At 46.0% G+C, this 21,683-nt stretch overlaps 2 protein-coding genes across 3 annotated transcripts; one reads left to right on the top strand and one right to left on the bottom strand.

The window, feature by feature from the left end:
* Nucleotides 1-70: 70 nt before the first annotated feature.
* On the bottom strand, nt 71-3,871 carry LOC119123906 (nucleobindin-2-like). The gene is made up of 13 exons (XM_037253296.1): nt 3,753-3,871; nt 2,998-3,147; nt 2,611-2,718; nt 2,403-2,535; nt 2,200-2,303; nt 1,950-2,135; nt 1,701-1,791; nt 1,580-1,638; nt 1,227-1,319; nt 961-1,050; nt 707-880; nt 578-629; nt 71-120 (listed from the first exon to the last, which is right to left on the bottom strand). The coding sequence occupies exons 2-13, from the start codon at nt 3,145-3,147 to the stop codon at nt 71-73; spliced, it is 1,290 nt and encodes a 429-aa protein (XP_037109191.1). The 5' UTR covers nt 3,753-3,871.
* Nucleotides 3,872-4,801: 930 nt separating this feature from the next.
* pik3c2a (phosphatidylinositol-4-phosphate 3-kinase, catalytic subunit type 2 alpha) lies at nt 4,802-21,393 on the top strand. Of its 2 annotated transcripts, none has more exons than XM_037254426.1 (33): nt 4,802-4,922; nt 6,849-8,071; nt 10,817-10,914; nt 10,984-11,147; nt 11,887-12,007; nt 12,121-12,232; nt 12,400-12,479; nt 12,593-12,656; nt 12,777-12,923; nt 12,996-13,029; nt 13,173-13,404; nt 14,553-14,675; nt 14,765-14,932; nt 15,015-15,126; nt 15,243-15,385; nt 15,872-16,063; nt 16,131-16,224; nt 16,325-16,419; nt 16,489-16,669; nt 16,761-16,865; nt 16,959-17,051; nt 17,279-17,408; nt 17,492-17,628; nt 17,773-17,942; nt 18,037-18,193; nt 18,366-18,475; nt 18,709-18,916; nt 19,007-19,131; nt 19,387-19,504; nt 19,579-19,660; nt 19,728-19,834; nt 19,906-20,031; nt 20,108-21,393. In XM_037254426.1, exons 2-33 carry the CDS (start codon nt 6,920-6,922, stop codon nt 20,288-20,290), a joined length of 5,163 nt encoding a protein of 1,720 aa, XP_037110321.1. In that variant the 5' UTR covers nt 4,802-4,922; nt 6,849-6,919; the 3' UTR covers nt 20,291-21,393. The 2 variants fall into 2 exon arrangements, with proteins under 2 accessions (XP_037110321.1, XP_037110322.1); XM_037254427.1 differs by lacking the exon at nt 4,802-4,922 and adding an exon at nt 5,062-5,405.
* Nucleotides 21,394-21,683: the final 290 nt, after the last annotated feature.

Genomic DNA, 21,683 nt, shown 5'->3' with positions numbered 1-21,683 from the left:
TTTATTTAATGGTACTTCAAACAAACAACAGAAGGTTGAAATGACGCGCGCACACAAACACACCCGTCAATTATGTCCCGTTTAGCGCCTGTTCACCTGCAGCTCCCACGCCTCCAGACTCTGCAATCAAAAGAGAAAGCGATCATCACCATGTCACAAGTTTAAAGGTAACAATACCTTCTTGCTTAAAGAGCCAGAGAATTTTTTTTCTTGGTATTGCCTGAAAGTCTCAGCTATTTTTATCCATCTGCATATTTCTTCAACATAGATCTTTAGCACCAAAGATGCTACAAAATGGCGCCAAAGCAATATTATATTTGTGGGATGAGCACAAACAAAAGGGCGAATTCTCAAAAACCGTTAACGTGCTCTTGGCAAAACAATAACAGTATTGCTTTGGCGCCCTCTGGTGGCAAGAAAACAACTTGAACTATGGGGGTTATTAAGTTTAGAACAGAACAATCATTACCAACAGGCTAAAGTTGTCCTTTGCCACCATTTTGTGGCATCTCATGGCAATCCAAACAATTATAGGGGAGCTCACATTTTCAGTATTTGGCCGCGTCCCTACCCTTACCCTTGACGTCAGACTTGGATTGGCTTTTTTTCTTCTCCAGGTCATCCATGGCCTTAAATGGAGAAAGTAAAAATGAATGAATTAAAGCGCATTGCCATCCTGTGACTGAAGGATGTTGCGTTTAAGGACCTGCTGAATGTTGAGCTTATGCGCGTGAAGCGCCTCTTGCTTCTTTTGGAGCTCCTCGTGTTGCTTCTGCAGCTCCTCCGCCTGTTGCATGATCATCTTGCCCTCTTGGGACAGCTGCTCCTCAAATGCCGCCAGCTCCTCTTCAGTAAAAGGTGCGTTTTGCTTCTCCACCGTCTGGAAGCAGCGCATGAGTTCAGTTCAACAATAAGTGTGACAGGAATTCCACTAGTGGAGTGAGGAAAAAACATTCTTACCTCCCACTCCTCCTTTTGTTTGAACTCCATCTTCTTTGTGCTCTCGATAAACTCGGCGAGCGACACCAGTCTGTCTTTGTCGGTGTCCACCTGAACACATCATATCATGTGTGCACAGTGCTAGAGTTTCTTCATTTTTTCCAAATGTAATTTTGAATATGGGGGATTGTATTGAATAATTTTAATAATTAATTAAAAAAATATATATAATTTATTTTAAATAAAAATCCATAAATACTTTCCAGTATCTGAATTCTGAATCGTACCTCAACCATGACATGCTCTCTCATGCGCAGCCGATCTTCTTGCATCCGCATCATGTCGTATTCATTATCGGTGGACTTGTACATCTTGTCAAGCTTGAACGCAGAATATACAAGTCAATTATTTTTTAGGGAGACTAATTCAAGATACAGAAACATTTCATAATGATTTATTAACTCCCCCCAAAAACATTTTCTTAACAAAAGTAGCCAACTTAGAGAATCTAAAGACTAATTTTATATCTTAAAAGAAATAATAAGCTGCTTACTATTTTTCAATGTGAGCTGGTAGATTTCTGCTCTATCTATTAAGATGTCGGTCCGGACAGAAAAATAGCGATGGAATGATGTCATACCTCAAGCGAGAAGATGGCCTCAAGTTCGTTCTCGTCCAAGAAGCCATCCCCGTTGCTGTCTGCGCAGAAGTGCCAAATATGAGCGTCCGGAAACAAGAGTTATTTGTGCCTGTTGGCCTACCATGCAGTTTGAAGAAAGTCTTCGGATTAAAGTCGGTCGGGTCAAGGCCGTCTGACTCCTTCCACACCTCCTTCAGCTGGTCTTCGCTTCCCTATCCAACCATGCGCTGTTGTCAACTTGGGCATGTGCTAATGCTAAATGCTAACTCACAGTATGTTTTTTTGTCAGGCAGCCCAGGTCAAATAGTCTATCTATAGTGAATGAGTTAAGTACAATAACATTTGTGACTTTTTAACACTGCCGACCTACCGGGTGGTTAACTTTGGCGTGGTCGGCGCGCTTCTTCTTCATCTCCTGGTAGCGCTCCTCCTCCTTTTTGCGCTCCTCCTCCGACATGGCTTTCAACTTCTCCCGCCTCTCGTGCTCCTTCATCATCTCGTACTGCTTGAACTCATTGTGGCGTTCCTTATCAAAATTTTGAAGGTCGCTCGTAGCCTGTTCGAGGGGGGGGCATGGGTATATCTTCTATATGACATATTCAGTACGTACGTTTTCATACCGCTTTGATGAGGCGGTCCAGGTCGTCCGGCTCAAATGAATGCGGGTTGTCATGGTTGAGATGCTCAAATTGTTTCAGCAAGGCTTTGTGGTCCACTTTCCAGCCTGCAAGGACAAAAAATATTGATGATTCATGATATTTTGCTTGTGTGCAATCTGTCAACAGCCTGTGCAAGTTGTAACAGCCGCATACTGGATAGTTACCATCCCCCGCCTCCAAGTCGTGTTTGGCCTTGATGAGCATCCGCAGCCTGCTCATTTCCTCCCTCTTCAGCTCATCCAGCTTGGTGCGTAGATTGTGGTGGACAAAGTTCAGTTCTTTGGCGAGTTTACCTTCCTGCGAGTTGACACAAAAGTTCAGTAGTGCAACAAGTGTGTGAGTCAACAGATTTTTTTTTTTCCCGTACTTTACCTTGATGTCGTCGACGTTGGTGTTGGTTAACTTCTCCCGAAAGTAGGGGTCTTTCTCCAGGTATTCGATGACCTCCCTGAGGTAGCGGTCATAGTGTAGCCCAGTGTTCTGAGACATGAATCATATGGAGTGAATTACTATTCTTAACCTGGATACTTAAAGGTGAACTGCATCACGTGTGCAGGTGAGGAGAAGCCCATTTTATTGAATTAATTGTGCAAAAAAAAATCACTTTATACACAGCACTTTTTGCATGTGGCGCATGGACACATTCACCAAACTTTAAATAAATAAATTTACAATAACAAATTTGCCTGGTTAACTTTGAAGTAGCTGTGAAGTGATGATATCCCAATTCATTTGATAAAAATATATTGTGGGACTCACTACACTTTGTGGGGGATCCAGTTCGCCCTCTTTGCTGGTTATGTTCTCTTTGCTTTGGTCCACCACAATGGGCAGTGAGTGGATGCACAGCCACAGACTCAGCAGAACCAGAACACAACTGGCCAGCGTCTTACCAAGCACCATCGCCATCTGCTTTGGAAAATAAAAATTATGATAATCATTGGCAAACATGCTGGGGAAACATGATAATGTGAAATTTGAACTGGAGGTACTCGTCAGCACATGCAGCGCTATTGACAGTAGTTCACTTTTTTGTTTTGGGGGGGTACAGGTTTATTCCAAAAGTGATGGTCCGAACCCAAAACTCAGAGGCACATGTGCAGCCACTTGACCACCATGCTGCAAGAATGATTGACTTCGTAGTGTTTATTTTTAAAAACCTGCAAAAACACCACTTTTTCAATTTGTCATAATAAGGTGTTGTGTATAGAATTTTTATTTAGATTTCTTTTTACTTCCATTTTTGAAAAAGGCTCCACCATACCAAAATGTGGAAACAGTGAAACGCTGTACATTAATTATTGGTCAGACTCATTCTTAAAACATCCCAAGTATCAGATAATTGTTTTTTTTTTTCATCCTTTTATCTACAAACGCAGTGAATCGTCACAGATGCAAACCATCTGTTGGCTTGTGAAGCAATTCTGCCAGAAAAAGAAGGCACCAAAACAAGCATCAAGCAGTAAATTGTGATAATTAAAACAGTTCAACGAATTTTCATTCATAATACTTACTTGCTCCCAGAAGCACTTTTAACTCTTCTTGACTGCTTCTTGTTAGCTTAGCTTATGTTTGTTTACAACCGCCACCTGCTGCTTGCCACTAGCTCGTGGCATCAACCTTCAAGCCGGGGTGGGTGGGGGCGGGGGGGAGTCACCATGGTGACGCCCCTCTCACGCCCAACTCCATTGGACGTCATAGCAGCGGTGCAGTCGCGCTGGATTCCGATTGGACTACAAACCCGTCAATCAGGCTGTGGTCGAGCTGATTAAGCAGAACGTACGTGGCGCTCAGTCAATCAGCGGGTGGGCGGGGTCTGTGCTTTGTGACGCTTTCGACTCATTTGCATTTTTTTATTGAATATTTAATATGTTATAACTCTGGCATGACGTTAATATTATTACAAATAATAAATCGATAATGAATATAGCTAATATTTTTATAGCGTTGCACGGAAGCTGGGGTCAAGAATGTATTCGTTTATATTTAATACTATTAAGATTTGTATTTATTTTCTATATTTTCGTAAATATCTACATGTTCATTTATCAATGTATCAGATTTCTTTCAAGTGAGTTTTGCCTTTTATTTTCATCGTATTTTATGTTATGTTGTTTTACATTTCATATAAAGAATTATGGTATGGCACATGTCATAAAACCCTGCAAAACACGCATTAAAATAATCACACCCATGCATATAGAAATCTATATTACGCATTTTGCATATGCTGAAATTAACACATTCATTCATTCATTCATTCATTCATTCAAAAATGTCAGACACTCTACTAATCTATTATTGAAATAAACCAATAAAGCATGTAAGTTGTGAAGCAAATTTTTAACCATGAACAATATTTACAATTACAAACAAATTAATTACATAGTAAGTCATGTTTAAAAAAAAATCTAAACTTCTGTTCGTACCTTAGTGTTTTTGATTTTGTTTTTGGTCACACTGGGGCAAGAAATGCGGAAGTAAACTTGGTCGAACTCAATTGTCCACAAGGGGGCGCTGCTACCGGCTCTTTCACCGCGCGGTCGGTCAACTCAGTACCTCCCCCCCTCCAAAAAAACGGGTCGTCCAACCTCCACAGGAACTGACGTCTCCGCTGTGCAAAGTGGATGGAAAGAAATGCAGCTGCGGGACAAAAATGGCTCCGAACAGCGCACCGATAAAAGGTGAGAAAGTGATACATTCCCTCTCTCACTAAAATGATTAAGACCAAACTTTTTTTTTTTTTGGGTCAGTCGTCGCCTTGAATCCACGGCTCCTCCTCCGGGTTGGAAGCGGCCGCTTCCCGTCTGACAAAAAAAAAAAAAAAAAAAAGCTTTTCTTCCTTGTTGTGGGACAGAGGCGCTCGAGTCGTCTTTACTTTTAACAATCATTAAATCGAACTCACAACAACTCTACCGTCGTCATTGTTAAGAAAAGCGAACCGAGCGTGTGTTGAAATTCAACGTGGCTGTCGCTCTTTTATTTTGTTAGCCGCTAACTTAGCAGCCAACTCAACTTGGAAGTTCGAATCGCTTCGAAAACGAGTGTTGACAATTAACAAAAAAACTAACCGATATTCTAAAAAACACAAGTTCCTTTAACTTATGTTTTAGCATTAAGCTAAATGCTAGTGCCCAGTGTCAGGAATTCGTACTGGAGTGAATCAGGTGAGTGCAGGTTGTTTTTATCATGCAAGCTCTATTGTTGTTTGTAAAGCTTTACCAATCAGTATCAATAGTATAATATGTAAACATCATTAGAGGCACTTAGCGCTGTTTTAATTGTTTGCTTAAAACTAGATTAAAAAGTCGGAATTTAACATAAACCTTTATTTGCTCCATTTGATGATAGTGTTGTGCTTCGAATCTTAAAAGGGGGAGCAAGAACAGTAAAAAAAAAATCAAAATGGACGACAGCCCTTCCTAAAAAATGCTTATATTGACATATATGTATTATTTCAATCCAAGACCTAAACATGTCAATGACTACTTTCCTTTTAGCCATTTTAGACTCTGTGGACAACTTTTGTGGACAATGATGTCTTTAGTTGGGCACTAGATGATAAGCTGATAGCAATCCAGACCTTTCTGTGCATCATCTTGAGAGGTTTACCATCCTGCTTTGTGTCTACTATGCCCCCAGTTACATCTTTTCTATTTTCAAGAGCTTCTTGCACTTTGATCCATCAAAGTGCTAACATTGGCAGTTTGGAGCTCTGATTGGAAAGTAGCAGTATGTTGTCACTTTATGGAGGAAGTAAATGAACAATGTCGCTTCCAAGTGTTTTTATTTTATGTTGACCTCTGCACGCATTCTCCATTTGTTTCCACTCTAGCGAGCATTCTCGGCTGCCTCCTGAATACTTAAACAGCACAGCGGCCGACAGCTCCAATGTTGTTTTAATGTCTTAAAGCGCCACAACGCCGCCCCTTCCACTCCCACTTCATTTTTTTGTCATATAGCAGTAGAAGCTACTTGGTAGTTAGCAGCCTAGCTTAACTTTGCTAACAAGTGTATTAATACTGAGTCGGCTCGCTTCATGAATAACTTCTTGAATTCTTGTGCACACTTGTAGAATGAATGTTGTGATATATTGCATGGTGGTTATCTGAAAACAATGCTAATAAGCCAAAGAAAAACACCCAGAATGAATCCTTTTTAAATTTTACATGCTCATTTTTTTCCTGACTTTTTGGGTTGATGCGACAATGAATTGCCTGACATCACATGACTTTTGAAGGCAAAATATGATGACTCCGGACTATCTCAGCTTTGTTTCGACTCCCCGCCGGTGTTAGCACAGCTGATAACACAATCTTGTTGCTGAGAGAGCGAGGGCAAGAGCGAGGGAGAGGGAGCCAGCCCTCAGGTTGCTTAGTATGCCAAATTCTTGAGGCGCACAATGGTGTGAGGCGAGCTGTGGCCCTAGCCAGCCTCCTCCACCACAATAGTGAGGGGTGGGGGGGCATTTCGGAGTGCCTGGCGAGAGGAGGAACTCGCTCGACCCCGTGGCGAGATGAATGGCACCTTTGAGGAGTGTGCTTTCTTGCTGAAGGTGGTGGCGGGAAGTTGTTTGACACGTATTAAGCTCCTGTGTCCTTTCATCGTAGGTGTATGAGGCTCAGCTTCGCAGTCCCGATGTAAAAAGGCGTCAAGCTCATGGCACCTCCCAGTTAACGCCATGGCCCAGATATCGAGAGGTAATGGCTTTAAGATGGATGTCCCCCAGCCTAAGGGGCTTGTGGGTAAAGAGGAAGCCCTTCGCATGGAAGAGGAGGCTTTAGCAAAGCTTCAGAGGGACAAGAGGCACACGTTCTCCTCTTCTCCCACCGGGAAGTCCTCTCCTCCCAAGTCAACCAAGCCCAAGTCTGCCAGCGTCCCTTCCGCTTCTTCTCAACGTTTGCCCGCCGCCAAGAGACCAGAAAAGGACCTCATTGTGTTCCCCGAGACCAAGAAGCAGCCGGAGGCCAACAAGTTCAGGGACATCGATGTGGACAAGCTGACCAACAAGGAGCTGGAGAAGCTCCTGCTGGATGAAGATTTTGGGGCCAACAGTAAAGTAACCCGCCCGTCGTCGCTGCTGGGCTTTAACCTCAGCGCTTCTTATCCCGGAGGCAATACGGGTAGCTCCTCCCCTTTCCAAGGTTCCCAATGGACGCCCATCCTGTCCACGCCGTCGAGTTCGGCCGTGTCCACGCCCACCCATCAGCCGGCACCCTTGTTCCCTTCCGCCTCGTTCTCCAAGCCGTTTCAGAACGGCTTCCCTCCAGCCATGTCACCCTTCATGCCGCTGCCTGCCCAGCAGACTTCTTTCCTGGCCTTTGCTCCCATCCAGCCTGCCACCAGCGCCGCCGCCGCCGCCATGGTGTTCCCCCCGCCGCCTGCTGTGGACCCCGAGATGGCAAAGCTCTTTGACAAGATTGCCAGCACCTCGGAATACTTGAAGAACGGCAAGTCGACCTGCACTGACTTAGATTCGGCTCCGGCGCGCGCCGCCTCCCTGGCACCCAACCCGGCGCCCCAGCAACCGGCGGCCGCGGAATCCACCGGCATCGGCCGCTTCGACTGGCTGGACCTGGACCCGCTGACCAAGCGCAAACCCGACAACGAGGAAGCGGGCACGCCGCCGGTTGACCAACCCGATGAGGCGCTGGGCGTTCCCGCCGGGGATCCCTGGGACGCCGTTCTGGAGACTGAAGAAAAAAGTAACAAGGGGGAAGCGTCCGGGTCGGCCCGGTCGCAACAGAGGAGGGCGTCGACCGGGGCCGCCGTCACCAGGAGCCACTCGCTCAACATCCCGGGAAGTTCCTCACAGCACAAAGCAAACTGTCAGGTAGGTGCACAACACCTAAATCTAATCAATCAGCAGTTCAGTGCTGCTTCATTTTCCAATTAAGCGGACTTTGTTGTCAGTCTGTGGTTTGAAACACAAGTGAGGAATATTTAGAACATCTCCTCAGGACATCGCTGTGGGTAAAGGGTTTTTGTTTTTTTTAAATGTCCATATGTTGTTTGGTGGCAATTTTGACTTGTTTTTACAGAAACTGCCCCCTACCCCCGATACTTTTATCCAAATGAATGTAAAAATCAAGAAGCGGGATTGTCTCGTAAAATAGCTCCAGTTAAAATATCAACGAGTGTCAACAAGCATCTCACTCTGTTCATCGCAAAGAAAACCTTTCATGGCAATACGTAAGAGGGTCGCCATGGCGACCGGCGTGTGGAATGTCCTCGATCAACGCCTTCATGTCTGCTCTTTGAGACTTTGCTGTCTTAAAGTAGCACACGTTTAAATCTTGCACAAGTTTTGTGCATTTCCTCCGAAATATTGCTTTGCACTTTAGAAGCCGTCTGACTCTGTGTCAGTGTTGTTAGCCAATCTCTCCAAGGTGTTTGCCTAATTTAAGTTTAGTTCCTCTCCATGCATGCCCTTTTTTTTTTTTTTAAAAGCTCTTAAAATGGCTCCTGCTCTTACCCTAAGTGTGCATCCATCCAAACAACGCCGCTCCCTTCGGAGTTCATCCAAGTGCGATAATGGTTCCCCCCCCCCCCCCCCCCCCCCTTCGGATGTGTCAGCAAAATTTTAGGACATACCCCAAACACACTGAAGCGCAGACCGATCAAGCGTGTTCCCGCTTGTCTTGCCTTGCCTTTCCGCCTTCTTGTTGATCTTTATCCGCTCGGGCAATTTAATCTTCAATTCGGCGCAGGTTGTTGCCGTCGAGACAGAGCTACCATGTGAACTCCTCGACTTGCAGACCACCTCAGCGCTTTTGATCTTTTTTTATTTCATGCTCTAATTGCGGTGCACTTAGCACAGTGGATGCTTTGGCTGTTGCCGTGCCGGAGATGGCAACAGTAGGAGCCGAGTCTCCCGATGGAACCTTTCATTTGGTTTACTGACCGAAAGAATTTCCTCACATATGAAGTGAAACGTGTTTTGATTTTTTTTTTTTTTCTTTCTTATGCGTGTCTTTTGAAGATTTGACTCCAAATCATACCCACGCTCACTTCCCGTTCGAAAGAGGAAGCGTGGTGAGCTTGCAACAGCACTTGCCCACATCGATTTGCATGTTTGTAAACACGAGGCAGACGCGCTCCGCCGACTGCTCGCAATTTGTCTCCGGCGTTGTTGCAATTAATTGATCTGTTAGGGACGCCATTGATTTTTGCGTGATCGTTGGCGCCAACACGCAAAAATGATAGCGGTCAACTATGAAAGGTCAAAGAAAGGTCAAAATAGTCACTGAACCAGAGCGGTCTTGGATTTTAAGAAATTCCGCTCTTAAATTGATCACAATTTGTTTTGCCATAGCAGCTGTTAAAAATGACATTTTCTATGGTCACTTTTTTTTTTTTTTTCCTCCCTGTGGTCTCAATGTGCCACTTTGTGTCAAACGTGTTTGTCACACACAGCAGTTCCACCTTCTGGTCATGACAGTGCGCAATTTGTCACATTCCAACTGGCGGTGTGAACACGAGCCTTTCTCACGGTCGGTCCGCCGTCTTCGCGCTGCCCCGGCCGGCCGGCATCACAGCGATGAAAAGGCAGAAAAGGCTTTTTAACCAACGTGGGAATCACATGAGCGCCTCCAACAAAGGGCGGCCTGTCTCACCGCACTCTGTTTGTTTGTTTGATTCAGCCTTTTTTTTTTTTTTTTTGCTTACTATGTGCCGGTCGTGATAAAAGCACAGGACAATTTATATAAATATTGCCAGCTCAGCAAATGCGCTGCCACAAGAAGGTCAAATTGAGTCTACATCGGTGGAATACGCCAAAATATTTGTGAATGACCTTTGACCTCCATTGTTTTCCCCCACCTTCAAACTCATCAAAGCGCTTTAACACAATCTCACATTGATTATCCGCCATCAAATACAAGAACAAAAGAATTGGCGGCTGACGACAGAGCCACATGATATTCTATTCAAAAACAAAATATTTCACGGGGGTCACTACGAACCGGATGACCTGATGTTCAAGTATTTCAGGAAGTCTTGTCAGTGTTATTGTGACACACTTGCCGCCCGACAAGCGCTTTGGCGCGTTCAAACACCCGAGACGATTCCGATGGGAGGAAACGCCGATTACGTCCACGTTCCAAGCATTTCTCTCTCTCCCGTCACTTCTTCTCCTTCTCCTCCTCCTCGCCAGAACCGATGTCAGTCACACTTTTCCCAAAGCCGTGACTGAGCACTTTGCCGAGTTGCGCTAAGCATTTCCTGCGCCACGGGAAGTGCATTCCTCCTGTCAGACAGTCCCGTAAAATTGTACAAAGTGTTACTGCCATTTCCCGGCAGTGAGACGCTTATCTCACAAGTGTGTGCGTGCTCCAGAAAACCCCTTTCCAGATTTGCTTCCGCAGCACGGCCTTTCTATTCCCACCTAACGACAAATAAATCATGCCCTCCACCATTTTGAACGGAAAAATAAGAGATTCATAAACAGTCAGCATTCCTGGAATTAAAACCTTGAAGGATGACATCAGAGCGATTGTGTATGAAATGTCTCATCTGGCGTGTTCCTCTTTATTTTCAGCGTGCTTCTAATTTTTTTTTTTTTTTTTTGCGCAATCAGGACAAGGGTAGAGGAAAGGGTCTACTGAAGAACGATGCCCTGGAAACGGAAGACGCTCAGAACCTGGAGGTGGTGGCCTTCTGCAAAGATGTTGCGAGGTACCATGTCCGGGCAACGTTATGAATTTACACAACACAGCTTTCTCATTTTGGTCCCCACCCTTGCAGCCTGCGCTCCAAATTCCCTCACGGCGACACGTCCAGCAACCCCGGCTACTTCCGTAGTCCCGTGATCGCCCAGAGGGACGTCGGAGGAGACGGCACCAGCTGCTCCGTGAAGGTGTCCATCGAGATCTCCGACTCTCAGCAGCCCGTGACCTTCACCTGTGACGGTAAGGAAAATTGTTTTCGTGTCCTCAAGGCATTTTTTTATTTTGCGGTTAAGTCCATTTTTTTTTTTTTTGCCCTACTTCTCATCATTCTGCCTCTGCTGACTTGGAATGGGCTTTTCTTTCGCGAGCTCACGCAAGCTGCTGCGGCACATCTTGAAAACCTTTCTGGCGCGCATCGCGTCTTACCCTCAATGTGAGCTCCGATTCCAGGCTGAAACAAAATAGCCTCCATTCCTCCGGTGGGTGGAGGGCTGTTATTACTGGATCCGGGGGTGGTCTCCAGTATATTTCACTTAATCGCCCTTTTTCTTTTTGGGGAAAAGCCTTATCTCTCCTTATCTTCATTTTAAGACGCTAACATAGCAAAATTAGCTTCTTTGTGTCAATAAACGACAAGCTATGCCATTAAGAGACTTCAACAACACACTTGCGGCTTTATTTACTTTGACCCGAGAACAGGTTTGGTTTGGATTATGAGCCCGTTTAAAACATGGGACGGACATTAGCAGGTTGGCCGATCACAATGTCCGCCATCTATTGCAAGCACCGTATCATATATTCCGCCACTATGACGAGAACTCAATAAACATGGCGGACCACAAAGTATCCCACCGGAAAGCTTCTGGATTTCCTCATGCATTCCAATATGAAAGTGGAAATTGAAAGTGAGGCCTCCACCAAGGCAGTCAGTGCCATTTATTTCCCCATCATCAGACTTTTTTTTTCTTTTTCTTCACAGTGAATTCTCCAGTGGAGCTCCTGATCAGTCAGACCCTCTGCTGGGTCCACGACGACCTGGACCAGGTGGACTTCTCCAGCTACCTCCTCAAAGTGTGCGGCCGGGAGGAAGTGCTGCAGAAGTGAGCTCTTTTCACGACATTGGCCGTCATTCCATTTCCCCTCCGTGTTCATAAGCGGCCATTCGTGCTTATGCTCGGCGTAACCTCGCATCTGCGTTGTCCCCGCGTCGCAGTAAACACAGCCTGGGCAGCCATGAGTACGTCCAGAACTGCAGGAAGTGGGAGAATGAGATCACATTACAGCTTCTGTCTCACTCCACCATGAGACGGGACTTGGCTCGCACTGTAAGTCATTTCCATGTCCACTGAGATGTCCTCCTTAACCGCTTTCCCAGCCCGGCCATTCATCCTCATTTTCAATCCGGCGAACCCGCTCACTAGTCTGTTTTTTTTTTTTTTTTTTGACGCTCACAATCAGCTGCTTAATCGTTCTTGTGTCTGTGCCAACTCAGGTGGATGATGACAACGCATCCATCAACTTGGAGAGACACCTAAGCTACGTGGAGCGACCATTCAAGGAGACCGCCACTAGGTAAGTGAGCGGGATGATGTAATCCTGGAAATGTAGTTTTTAAAAATGTCATATATTGTACATGGACATCACTTCCCTTTTTTTTTTTTTCTTCTTTGCCTCTGTGCTGCTAGACAAGGCCTCATTGACTACCTGGAAGGTTATCACAACCAGGTTAACATCTGCCTACAAGATGAGGTAATGTTGCAAAGTCCACGTCATCTCTTGAGTCCACTTTTGCGACACACGCTAACGGTAGCACACGATGTGCCTCAGAGCCGATTTTTTCACAAAACACATCTGCATCTCTAAATTCAGAGTACCCAGTACAAGACTGTGGACCGGGTGGTGCAGACGGTGAAAAACTTCTGCTGCGCTCTGGACGAGGTGGAGACTCAGGCTGTCGCCGAAGCCATCAAAAGGCTGCGACACTCCGTCAATCTGCCGAGGACGCGCTCGCCAATGGTGGGCTTTCAAACACTCGCGTCATATTTGTTGGTGTGTATGTGGTCCTTAAAAATGAGTCTTCTGTTTTAGTTGGGGTCCCCATCATCTGGGCAGACTGCAAACGGTAAGAACCGTATTTGGTGCATTCATTTAAGTTTTTTTTGTCTTAATCGGTAAGATGTCTTCATTAATTTGTTACATTTACATAAATTAGAATTTGCGATTATTTTAATTGGTTAATTGAATCCACCTTTACCTCCTCATCAGGTCACGCCAGCCCAGTGGACGAGAGCATGGCGCTGCTCACCCAGGCCGTGTACGACTTAGCCAAGCTCTACCTGCGCTCCTTCTGCGCGCCGTCCGCCTCCTTCTGCTCGCCCTCGCTCAACGGAGACACGGCCGAGAAGGTGCAGAGCAGCAAAGAAGCCTCCGGAACCACGGACCATCTCCAGTTCACCCTCTTTGCCCTGCACGGCATCCCGGCCAACTGGGTCAGCAGGTAAAACGCAGACGTGATTGAGCCGTATGGATTGAGATGAGGGAGGATTAAAAAAACACGTTTTCAAAGAACGCACATCAAAACAAACAAGTCCAGCGTTGCTCCTCACAGCTTGTTTTTCCACTCCAGTGTCGGATTTCAACCTGGCTTTATCTCCTGACTGCACGAGTGCGTGCCTGGAACAAACATGGACAAATTTTCCATTCCCAACTCTTGTCGTGCATCTGTAATCACAAAACTGTTGTCTTTCTGCACGCGCACAGAAAATGTGTGTGCTAACTGTTTTATTCGGAGAGGAAGAAAAAAAAAAGCTACTTCAGAGACACAAGTGTGATGTTACCAAATAACTACAATGCAGATCAAATTAGAGTCTCGACTTGAAGCCAATGAAATCTCATGGCACACTGCCAAACAAAAAAAACGTCCTAAAAATGCTGATCTCGTCTCAATTTACTCTCAAATGTATTTACTCGCTGCTAAGTCCGTTTTTAACTAACCCTAACCATGAAAACTACGATCCTTTTTTTCTCTCTAGTATTTTATCCCTCCGTAGCAATTTTCCTCCTAATAACCGGCTTCTGCAAACTCGCCGCCCGGATTTATTTCAAGCCGGTGGCAAACGTCGTCACTGTTTTTTCCATCCACATGCGAATTAGCAGACATTTTTATCGAGTGATGCTCTCTTGTTGAGGTCACGTTGCGTTTGAGTTTGGCTTGCGTGTCATCCATCTGCTTGGGCCACAGGGCGAGTAACGGAGCCGCCAACGCAGATGGCACAGAGCGCGAGGCTTGTCTGTTTCTAACACGGATCTCGGATCAATTTGCCTTTCACAAATGGAATTGAAAAAAGCGTAAAAACCTTAAAAAAACAGTCTAACAGTAATGAAAATGCAATTTACAGAATACCCGTCTGCAAGTTGCTCCACCCACACACTTGTTAAAATTAGACTTGTTCCTCATTCTCGGGAGCGCGTGGGCACGCCTGGATGTCAAAGAGAAACGAAAAGAACCTTCGCGTACATGTGCAGGTGTTTTCGCCGACTGCAAAATCGTGCGTCGAGGCCACATTTGTCTTCCCGTTAAAGATTCAACAAAAGCGACCCATTAATGTTGCATAATGTCATGTTTTTGTCGTGCGTGCCTCACAGTTACGAGAAATACTTCCTGGTGTGTTCCCTCACCCACAACGGCAAGAACCTCTTCAAGCCGGTCCAGTCCAAGCGAGTCGGCACGTACAAGAGCTACTTCTACCATATCAAATGGGACGAGATGTAAGTGACCAATCGCGGGCTTTTATTTACATCACATTTTTCTCCACGACAACAACCAAATCATCTTCCAATTTTTTTTTGGGGTCAAGAATTCATTTCCCCATCGCCGTGGCGGTGCTTCCGCTGGAGTCCATCTTGGGCCTGACCCTGTACGGTGTGCTCAACCAGAATGCCGGAGGCTCCCCGGACTCCAACAAACAGAGGAAGGCCCCGGAGATGCTGGGCAAAGTTTCCATGCCGCTGTTTGACTTCAGACGGTAGGAAGAGAAGCAATCTGGTCGCAATTCAAATCCGCAATCCTGCACAGGCAGATGATTCGAAACCGGCTCTGCTTCTCAGGGTTCTCGCCAGGGGCACCCGGCTGTTGTGTTTGTGGGCGTCATTACAGGGAGGCGTTGCTGGTTCTGCAGGCGGACGCAAAAGGATGTCTGCGGAGAGAATTGTGCTGCAGGTCAGTACAGTTTTTTTTTTTTCTGCGCGAGTGCCTTGAGAGATTTTAGAGGTTGCTCGACAAAGATTTATTTATTTATGATCAACTTGAGACTGACTTGCGAGTGTCACCGACAGGTGGATTTCCCCAACCCTGCGCTGGATGTTTTGTATGTGGGACCTCTGGAACCTGCCAGTTCAGAGCCAAGTCCAAAAGAGGAGCTTGATCGCGACCTCCGACGCAAACTGGAGAAGATCTGCAGCCGAGCGTCCAATTTTGGGTAAAGAGTATTTTAAAATAACAAAAAAAGGAACAGCATCCGGCATTTTCCTATTTGTGTGTTTTGTCACTGATCCAGTTCCAGCCTAATATCCTCTCCCTCTGCCCAAAATCACAACTGGCACATCAACACAGAGCGCTTTCTTATCGAGCCCTCGCTCGCTCGCCGCCCGCAACCGCTTCTTTGCCATTCGTGTCGCTGTCCCGTGTGGGCACAAGGCTTTTGTGTTTGCCCTCTTTGTGTTTTGGTGCTCGCCTGATCCTTGGAGAGCAGCAAATATCGTATACAAAGAGGTCAGCTGTCGACCAGTGCGTAGGGTCAACTCAATAACAAAGTTGGAGTTATTGTCATGCAAAATATTTCAACTATCATGGCATCGTTAAACATCTTTGAATGTAATATCATGGAGGATGGAGCAGTCAGCTCTAAAATCCTTCCAAAAGGATGATTGTAAGACAGTCCTGACATGTGGGCCTCCCCCAACAGGCTGAGGCGGGCAGACCACCAGCTTCTCTGGGACCACCGACTCCATTGCCGGCGGGATCACCCCAGCAGCTTGCCCAAGGTGTTGGCCAGTGCGCCCAGTTGGGATTGGGCCAGCATGGCTCACATCCACTCCTTGCTGCACCACTGGCCCCCGCTGCCTCCCGTCACTGCGCTGGAACTGCTCGACTCCAAGTATGAGCCGTTTATGCTTCGTCTGTCATTGTGGCAAGTCCTCAAATGTGTGTGCGTGTGTGTGCAGGTTTGCTGACACCGAGGTCAGGCGGGTGGCCGTCAGCTGGGTTGAGAAGAGTACCGATGACGAGCTGGCGGACTACCTACCGCAGTTGGTGCAGGTACGGCTGTCGAGACACACACAACGCACGCCCGTTTAACAATTTCGCTCCTCACCTTCTTGGATTTCCCCCCCCCCCCCCCCCCCCCCCCCCATCACAGGCTTTAAAGTTCGAGTGTCACCTCAAGAGTGCCCTCGTCATGCTGCTGCTTTCCCGGGCGCTCGGCAACATCAATATCGCGCACTACCTCTACTGGTGAGCGACACATGCACTTTTATTTAAGGCAAACGTTGGAACTTTTTTATTTTTTTTTCTCGTTGAAAGGCTGCTCAAGGACGCCGTGCAGGATGCGGCGTGGGGACGGCGTTACGAGCGCGTGCTCGGCGCCCTGCTGTGCCTGTGCGGGACCAAACTGCGGGCCGAGCTGGAGAAACAAACCCAGCTGGTCACGCTGCTCGGGGCCGTGGCCGAGAGGGTGAGACAGGCCGGCGGGTCCACGAGACAGGTCAGTTTGTCTTTCTGTCCGCCTGTCGTTGAGACAATGGAGATCTCCACGCTTTGTTGCCAATGTCTTATGCTGATGTGTGTGTGTTCAGGTGGCTCTTCTTGAGGGTCTTGAAACCGTTCAGAACTTTTTCCAGAGAAGTCGTTGCCGACTTCCCCTCTTCCCCAGTCTGGTGGCCAAGGAACTCAACATCAAAGTAACACACGCACACGCGCAGGGGGAATATTTATTGGGGGGGGTTTTGCTTGAATGTAAAATAAATAAAGTCCTAACTTGTTTGTGTGGGCAGGCCTGCTCCTTCTTCAACTCCAACGCTCTTCCTCTCAAGCTGGCTCTGGTTAATGCTGACCCGCTAGGAGAGGAGATCAATGTTATGTTCAAGGTACAACACACGTCTGAAGAAACGTGCGCAAACAGTGTTTCAAATCTCGCATCCCTGCTTCTTGCTACCTTTGGGGTCGTGAGAACGAATGTATTATTAATTGAGCACTGCTCCCTCTGGTGGCTGCAAGTTGAAATGACAGTCATTTGGCTAACTGGCCTTTTCACGCTGGTTGGTTTTTTTTTCCATGTTCAACGCAAGGCATTATTGTTCATTTCGGTCTTCAGGTCGGAGAAGATCTGAGGCAGGACATGTTGGCGCTGCAGATGATTCGCATCATGGACCGCATCTGGCTGCAGGAAGGACTGGACCTTCGCATTGTCAACTTCAAATGCATCTCCACCGGCAAGGACAAAGGTACCAAACGCCTACAAACCCTGGCAGTGGAAATCCGTTTTCAAGGCCTCTTAAAAGCTTCAAATTTGCGGTGTCGTCGCCAGGCATGGTGGAGCTGGTGCCGTCCTCCGACACTCTGAGAAAAATCCAGGTGGAGTATGGCGTCACGGGCTCCTTTAAGGACAAACCGTTGGCCGAGTGGCTGCGCAAGTACAACCCCGCCGAGGACGAGTATGAGAAGGTAAATCAGGAGATCCTTCTGCAGTCATGTCAATTGCTTTGTTTCATGTTGTGGCTTTCTTTAAAACTGTTGCACGTCACGGAAGGTTGGCATTCAGTTTGGAAATTGGTTGTGGCGTCGCTAATGATGATTTCCCGCTCGCAGGCGTCCGAGAACTTCATCTACTCTTGTGCCGGCTGCTGCGTGGCCACCTACGTGCTGGGCATCTGCGACCGGCACAATGACAACATCATGCTGCGCTCCACGGGCCACATGTTCCACATCGACTTTGGCAAGTTCCTCGGTCACGCTCAGATGTTTGGCAGCTTCAAAAGGTGACAGTGAAGCCCTCACGCCTTTGATTGAGTTGCCATTTGCTTTCCATCTGATGAGTTTGCATTCTTTTGGATTGTTTCTTTGTTTTGCCAGGGACCGAGCACCGTTTGTGCTGACCTCTGACATGGCGTACGTCATTAACGGCGGCGAGCGTCCCACCAGTCGCTTCCAGCTGTTTGTCGACCTCTGCTGCCAGGCTTACAACCTCATTCGCAAGCACTCCAGCCTTTTCCTCAACCTGCTATCACTGGTAAACACTTAGTTGTTTCTTGTAATTATCATTGTTGTTATGGCAACGGTCGAGGTGCCCTTGAGCAAGTCCAAGCTAGTTGCCAAGTTGATTGTATGTTTAGGGTTTCATGAATCCGACCTTTTAAAAATCTGTCCTTATTTTGAACTGTGTTGACCTCGTTCCGCCTCAGATGACGTCATCGGGGCTTCCAGAGCTGACCGGCTCCCAGGACCTGAAGTACGTTTATGACGCGCTGCAGCCGCACAACACTGACGCAGAGGCCACCATCTTCTTCACCCGGTATGTTGACCCCTGACCTTCACAATAATTATAGAAATTATGTAATTATTTGTCATTATTCCTCCAATATTGATATTTGAGTCGCATCTTCAACCGGGCTCGTTAAATCCAGCCAATATAAGGAATTGTATCCACTAGATGGCAGCATATACCTGTACAAAATGGTGTTTCACTTGCGTAAGGTCAAGTAGAAAATTACACGTTACGTTTCCAAATTCATAACATCACCGCAGACTGATCGAGTCCAGCCTGGGCAGCGTGGCCACCAAGTTCAACTTCTTCATCCACAACTTGGCCCAGCTCCGCTTCTCGGGTCTGCCGGCCAACGACGAGCCCATCCTGTCCTTCTCGCCCAAGACATACACCTTAAAGCAGGACGGCCGCATCCTCAACGCTTCCATCTTCTCATTCCAGAAGAGATACAACCCTGACAAACACTATGTGAGTTTGTTTTTTTTCTTGGTGTAGTTATTGGATTTCTGTTTAATTATTAAACTTGTTTTTCTTCTCTCCCTCACTGGAATTGCTCAGACGTATGTGGTGAGGTTGCTCAGGGAAGGGCAGAACGAGCCCCAGTTTGTCTTTCGCACTTTTGATGAGTTTCAGGAGCTCCACAACAAACTCACTATCCTCTTCCCCCTCTGGAAGCTTCCAAGGTATGCTCCCACAAGTGGCGTTTTGCATTTTATTCTTTTTGTTTTGGTGTGGAGGTAACCAGAGAACATACTGTGACATTGAAAGACTCAGATGAACTCACGAAAATGGGATCATGGCGACTTCCTCAATCTTTTGAGGGAAAAAAAGGCTTCGTAGAAAGTCAGCCAGCACCCTCGTGTGGATGAAATGTGAACTGCAGATAGAATAATGATTTACTTTTTGATTATTTGCACACGTGATGTTTTTCTCACCAGTTTCCCGAGTAAAATGGTGCTAGGCCGCACGCACATCAAGGAGGTGGCCGCTAAGAGGAAGCTGGAGCTGAACAACTACATCCACAACTTGATGAGGAGCTCAGCTGAGGTCACACAGGTATATATACGCACGCATGCGTGTCAGTAAAATGTCACCTATTGTGATCTGATCAGACATTCCTTCTCGTCTAGTGCGACTTGATCTACACCTTCTTTCATCCGGTGGCACGGGATGACAAGACGGAAGGTTTAGATGCGACCCAAAGAGCTCCTGGTAAGGAGATGCAAATGAGCAGCCTTTACTCTATATCTATGAGATACTTCATCTTACGCTGTCGCAGAACCCCCGTTGAGTCCAACGTCGGGCCGCGTGGAAGGCGAGATCAAGCTGTCCGTCTCGTACAGGAACAGCAACCTCTTCATCATGGTCATGCACATCCGAGATCTGGTAAACACTCGCAACAGCCAACGTGTTGCTCCAACGGGTTCCTTCTCTTAGCCTTCACGTTTTCATTTCAGGTGTCTGAAGAGGGGACGGATCCAAACCCGTACGTGAAGACGTACCTGCTCCCGGATCCACACAAGACCTCCAAGCGCAAGACCAAGATCTCGAGAAAGACTCGGAACCCCACCTTCAATGAAATGGTTAGAAAAAACAAGATTAGGTTCAAAATCATTTTGGTAAACTGCTTATACATCATGAAATGACTTTGCTCCACAGCTGGTGTACAGCGGCTACAGCAAGGAGACGTTGGGCCTCCGCGAGCTGCAACTCAGCGTGCTGAGTGCCGAGTCACTCCGCGAGAACTACTTTCTGGGTGGCATCACGCTGCGCCTCAAAGACTTTGACCTGGGCAAGGAGACGGTCAAGTGGTACAAGCTCACTGCCGTGCCCTACTTCTAAAAAAACAAAACAATCAATCGCCGCTTCCTTTTTTTGTCTCTCCTCCTAATAACAATGAGATGTAATGTTTTGTACATTTTGATATTAGAGGACCAAAACTTTCACAAGAGTAAATATAAATATATAGAGAGAGATAGACACATTTATTTTTTAAGGACTAGAAACAAGGTTTTTTTTTTTTTTTATAAACATGTTCTCCTTCCTTAGGGGGCTTCACATTTTGCTGCTTTAACCGCAAAACACTTTGGGATGGTTTCACAAGCCGGATTTAAGGTTATAAACTACCGGATTCTCCCTGAAGGTGTTAAGTTGTCGGTATTACTTGCAGACATTTGGGTAGTTGAACCCACCAGATTTCAAATAATCAATTACAGGACTCTTCCTGGAAATGTCAAGTTTGCTGTTTTATCGCAGCGTTTCAGGTCATTTGACAAGAAATTCACGGTATTGCAATAAAACAGTCCCCCCCCCCCTCAAAATGTGCCAAATTTAGCTAAATACAGCAGCACGAATTTACCACTCAAACAGGTGCCTTAGTGACGGCTCACAATCTCTTATAATAACGCGGCCTTACTGCTACACTTATTTTTAATAACCACCTCACAAGGAAGATGTATTGTGGAAATTGCTAAGTTTTTTGCAAGGTTGTTGTTTTTTTATGGTCAAAGTGGGCGTCCACTAATTGCACACTCGCTGGTGTTAATGGCAAGACAGCACACTTTGGGGAGTTTGTGACTTCACTTGCAGTGCCTACATGTCTATTTGCAATGTTCCGGGTTTCTCCCGTTCAGCACTTTTTACCCTCTCATAGAAAGAAATAAAGGGAACAAGGAAACTTACAATAAAGAAATTAATAAAGTTTTCCATGACATGCAGGTGTGTTCATATATCATGACAATGATGACCATTGGTGAAAAAAAGTGAAACTAATGATAATTAATCCCACTTTGGTTCACTCTAGTGCTGTATAAAGAGAGCATTTGTGTTAACACGGCCAGTTATTTATTATTAATTGGTGACTTGTACCTTCACTCCTCAATGGCACAGTGTGTGGACTTTAATCCCTCTTTCCTAAAGCAAATTAAATGTTTTTTTGGAACAAATTGAAAGTTGTCTCTTGAGTTTTTGCCTGCGTAATAGTGTTTTATTATCACATTGTTGCTGGAATGCAACTCTATTTGGTGGAAGAATATGTCTAGGTTATTTCAGAATTTCAAATTAAATCTGTTTACAAGAGGGTCAGCTGCTCATATTGATGTACAGCAATGTTTTTATAATATAAAAATTATATATTTTATAATATATATAATGAATTCTTTACGAATTTAATGTCTATTTTGAAGTAAGGTGAGGAATTTAAAGTCAAATTCAACCCGAAAGATTTTTTTAACTA

Source organism: Syngnathus acus, chromosome 6 (assembly GCF_901709675.1).
Source record: "Syngnathus acus chromosome 6, fSynAcu1.2, whole genome shotgun sequence".
Classification (NCBI taxonomy): Eukaryota; Metazoa; Chordata; class Actinopteri; order Syngnathiformes; family Syngnathidae; genus Syngnathus; species Syngnathus acus.
Note: the sequence above shows the minus strand (reverse complement) of the source record. Positions and strands in the feature narration are given on the sequence as shown.

Excerpts from the sequence above, each read along its gene's own strand:
- LOC119123906 (XM_037253296.1), bottom strand. The coding sequence starts at position 3,147 with ATGGCGATGGTGCTTGGTAAGACGCTGGCCAGTTGTGTTCTGGTTCTG. Across the intron at positions 1,792-1,949 it reads ACGCCAAAGTTAACCACCCG|GGAAGCGAAGACCAGCTGAA; the intron begins GTAGGTCGGCAG and ends ATGGTTGGATAG. Across the intron at positions 1,320-1,579 it reads AGGCCATCTTCTCGCTTGAG|CTTGACAAGATGTACAAGTC; the intron begins GTATGACATCAT and ends TCTGCGTTCAAG.
- pik3c2a (XM_037254426.1), top strand. The coding sequence starts at position 6,920 with ATGGCCCAGATATCGAGAGGTAATGGCTTTAAGATGGATGTCCCCCAG. Across the intron at positions 12,008-12,120 it reads CGGGAGGAAGTGCTGCAGAA|TAAACACAGCCTGGGCAGCC; the intron begins GTGAGCTCTTTT and ends CCCGCGTCGCAG. Across the intron at positions 12,924-12,995 it reads CGAGGACGCGCTCGCCAATG|TTGGGGTCCCCATCATCTGG; the intron begins GTGGGCTTTCAA and ends CTTCTGTTTTAG.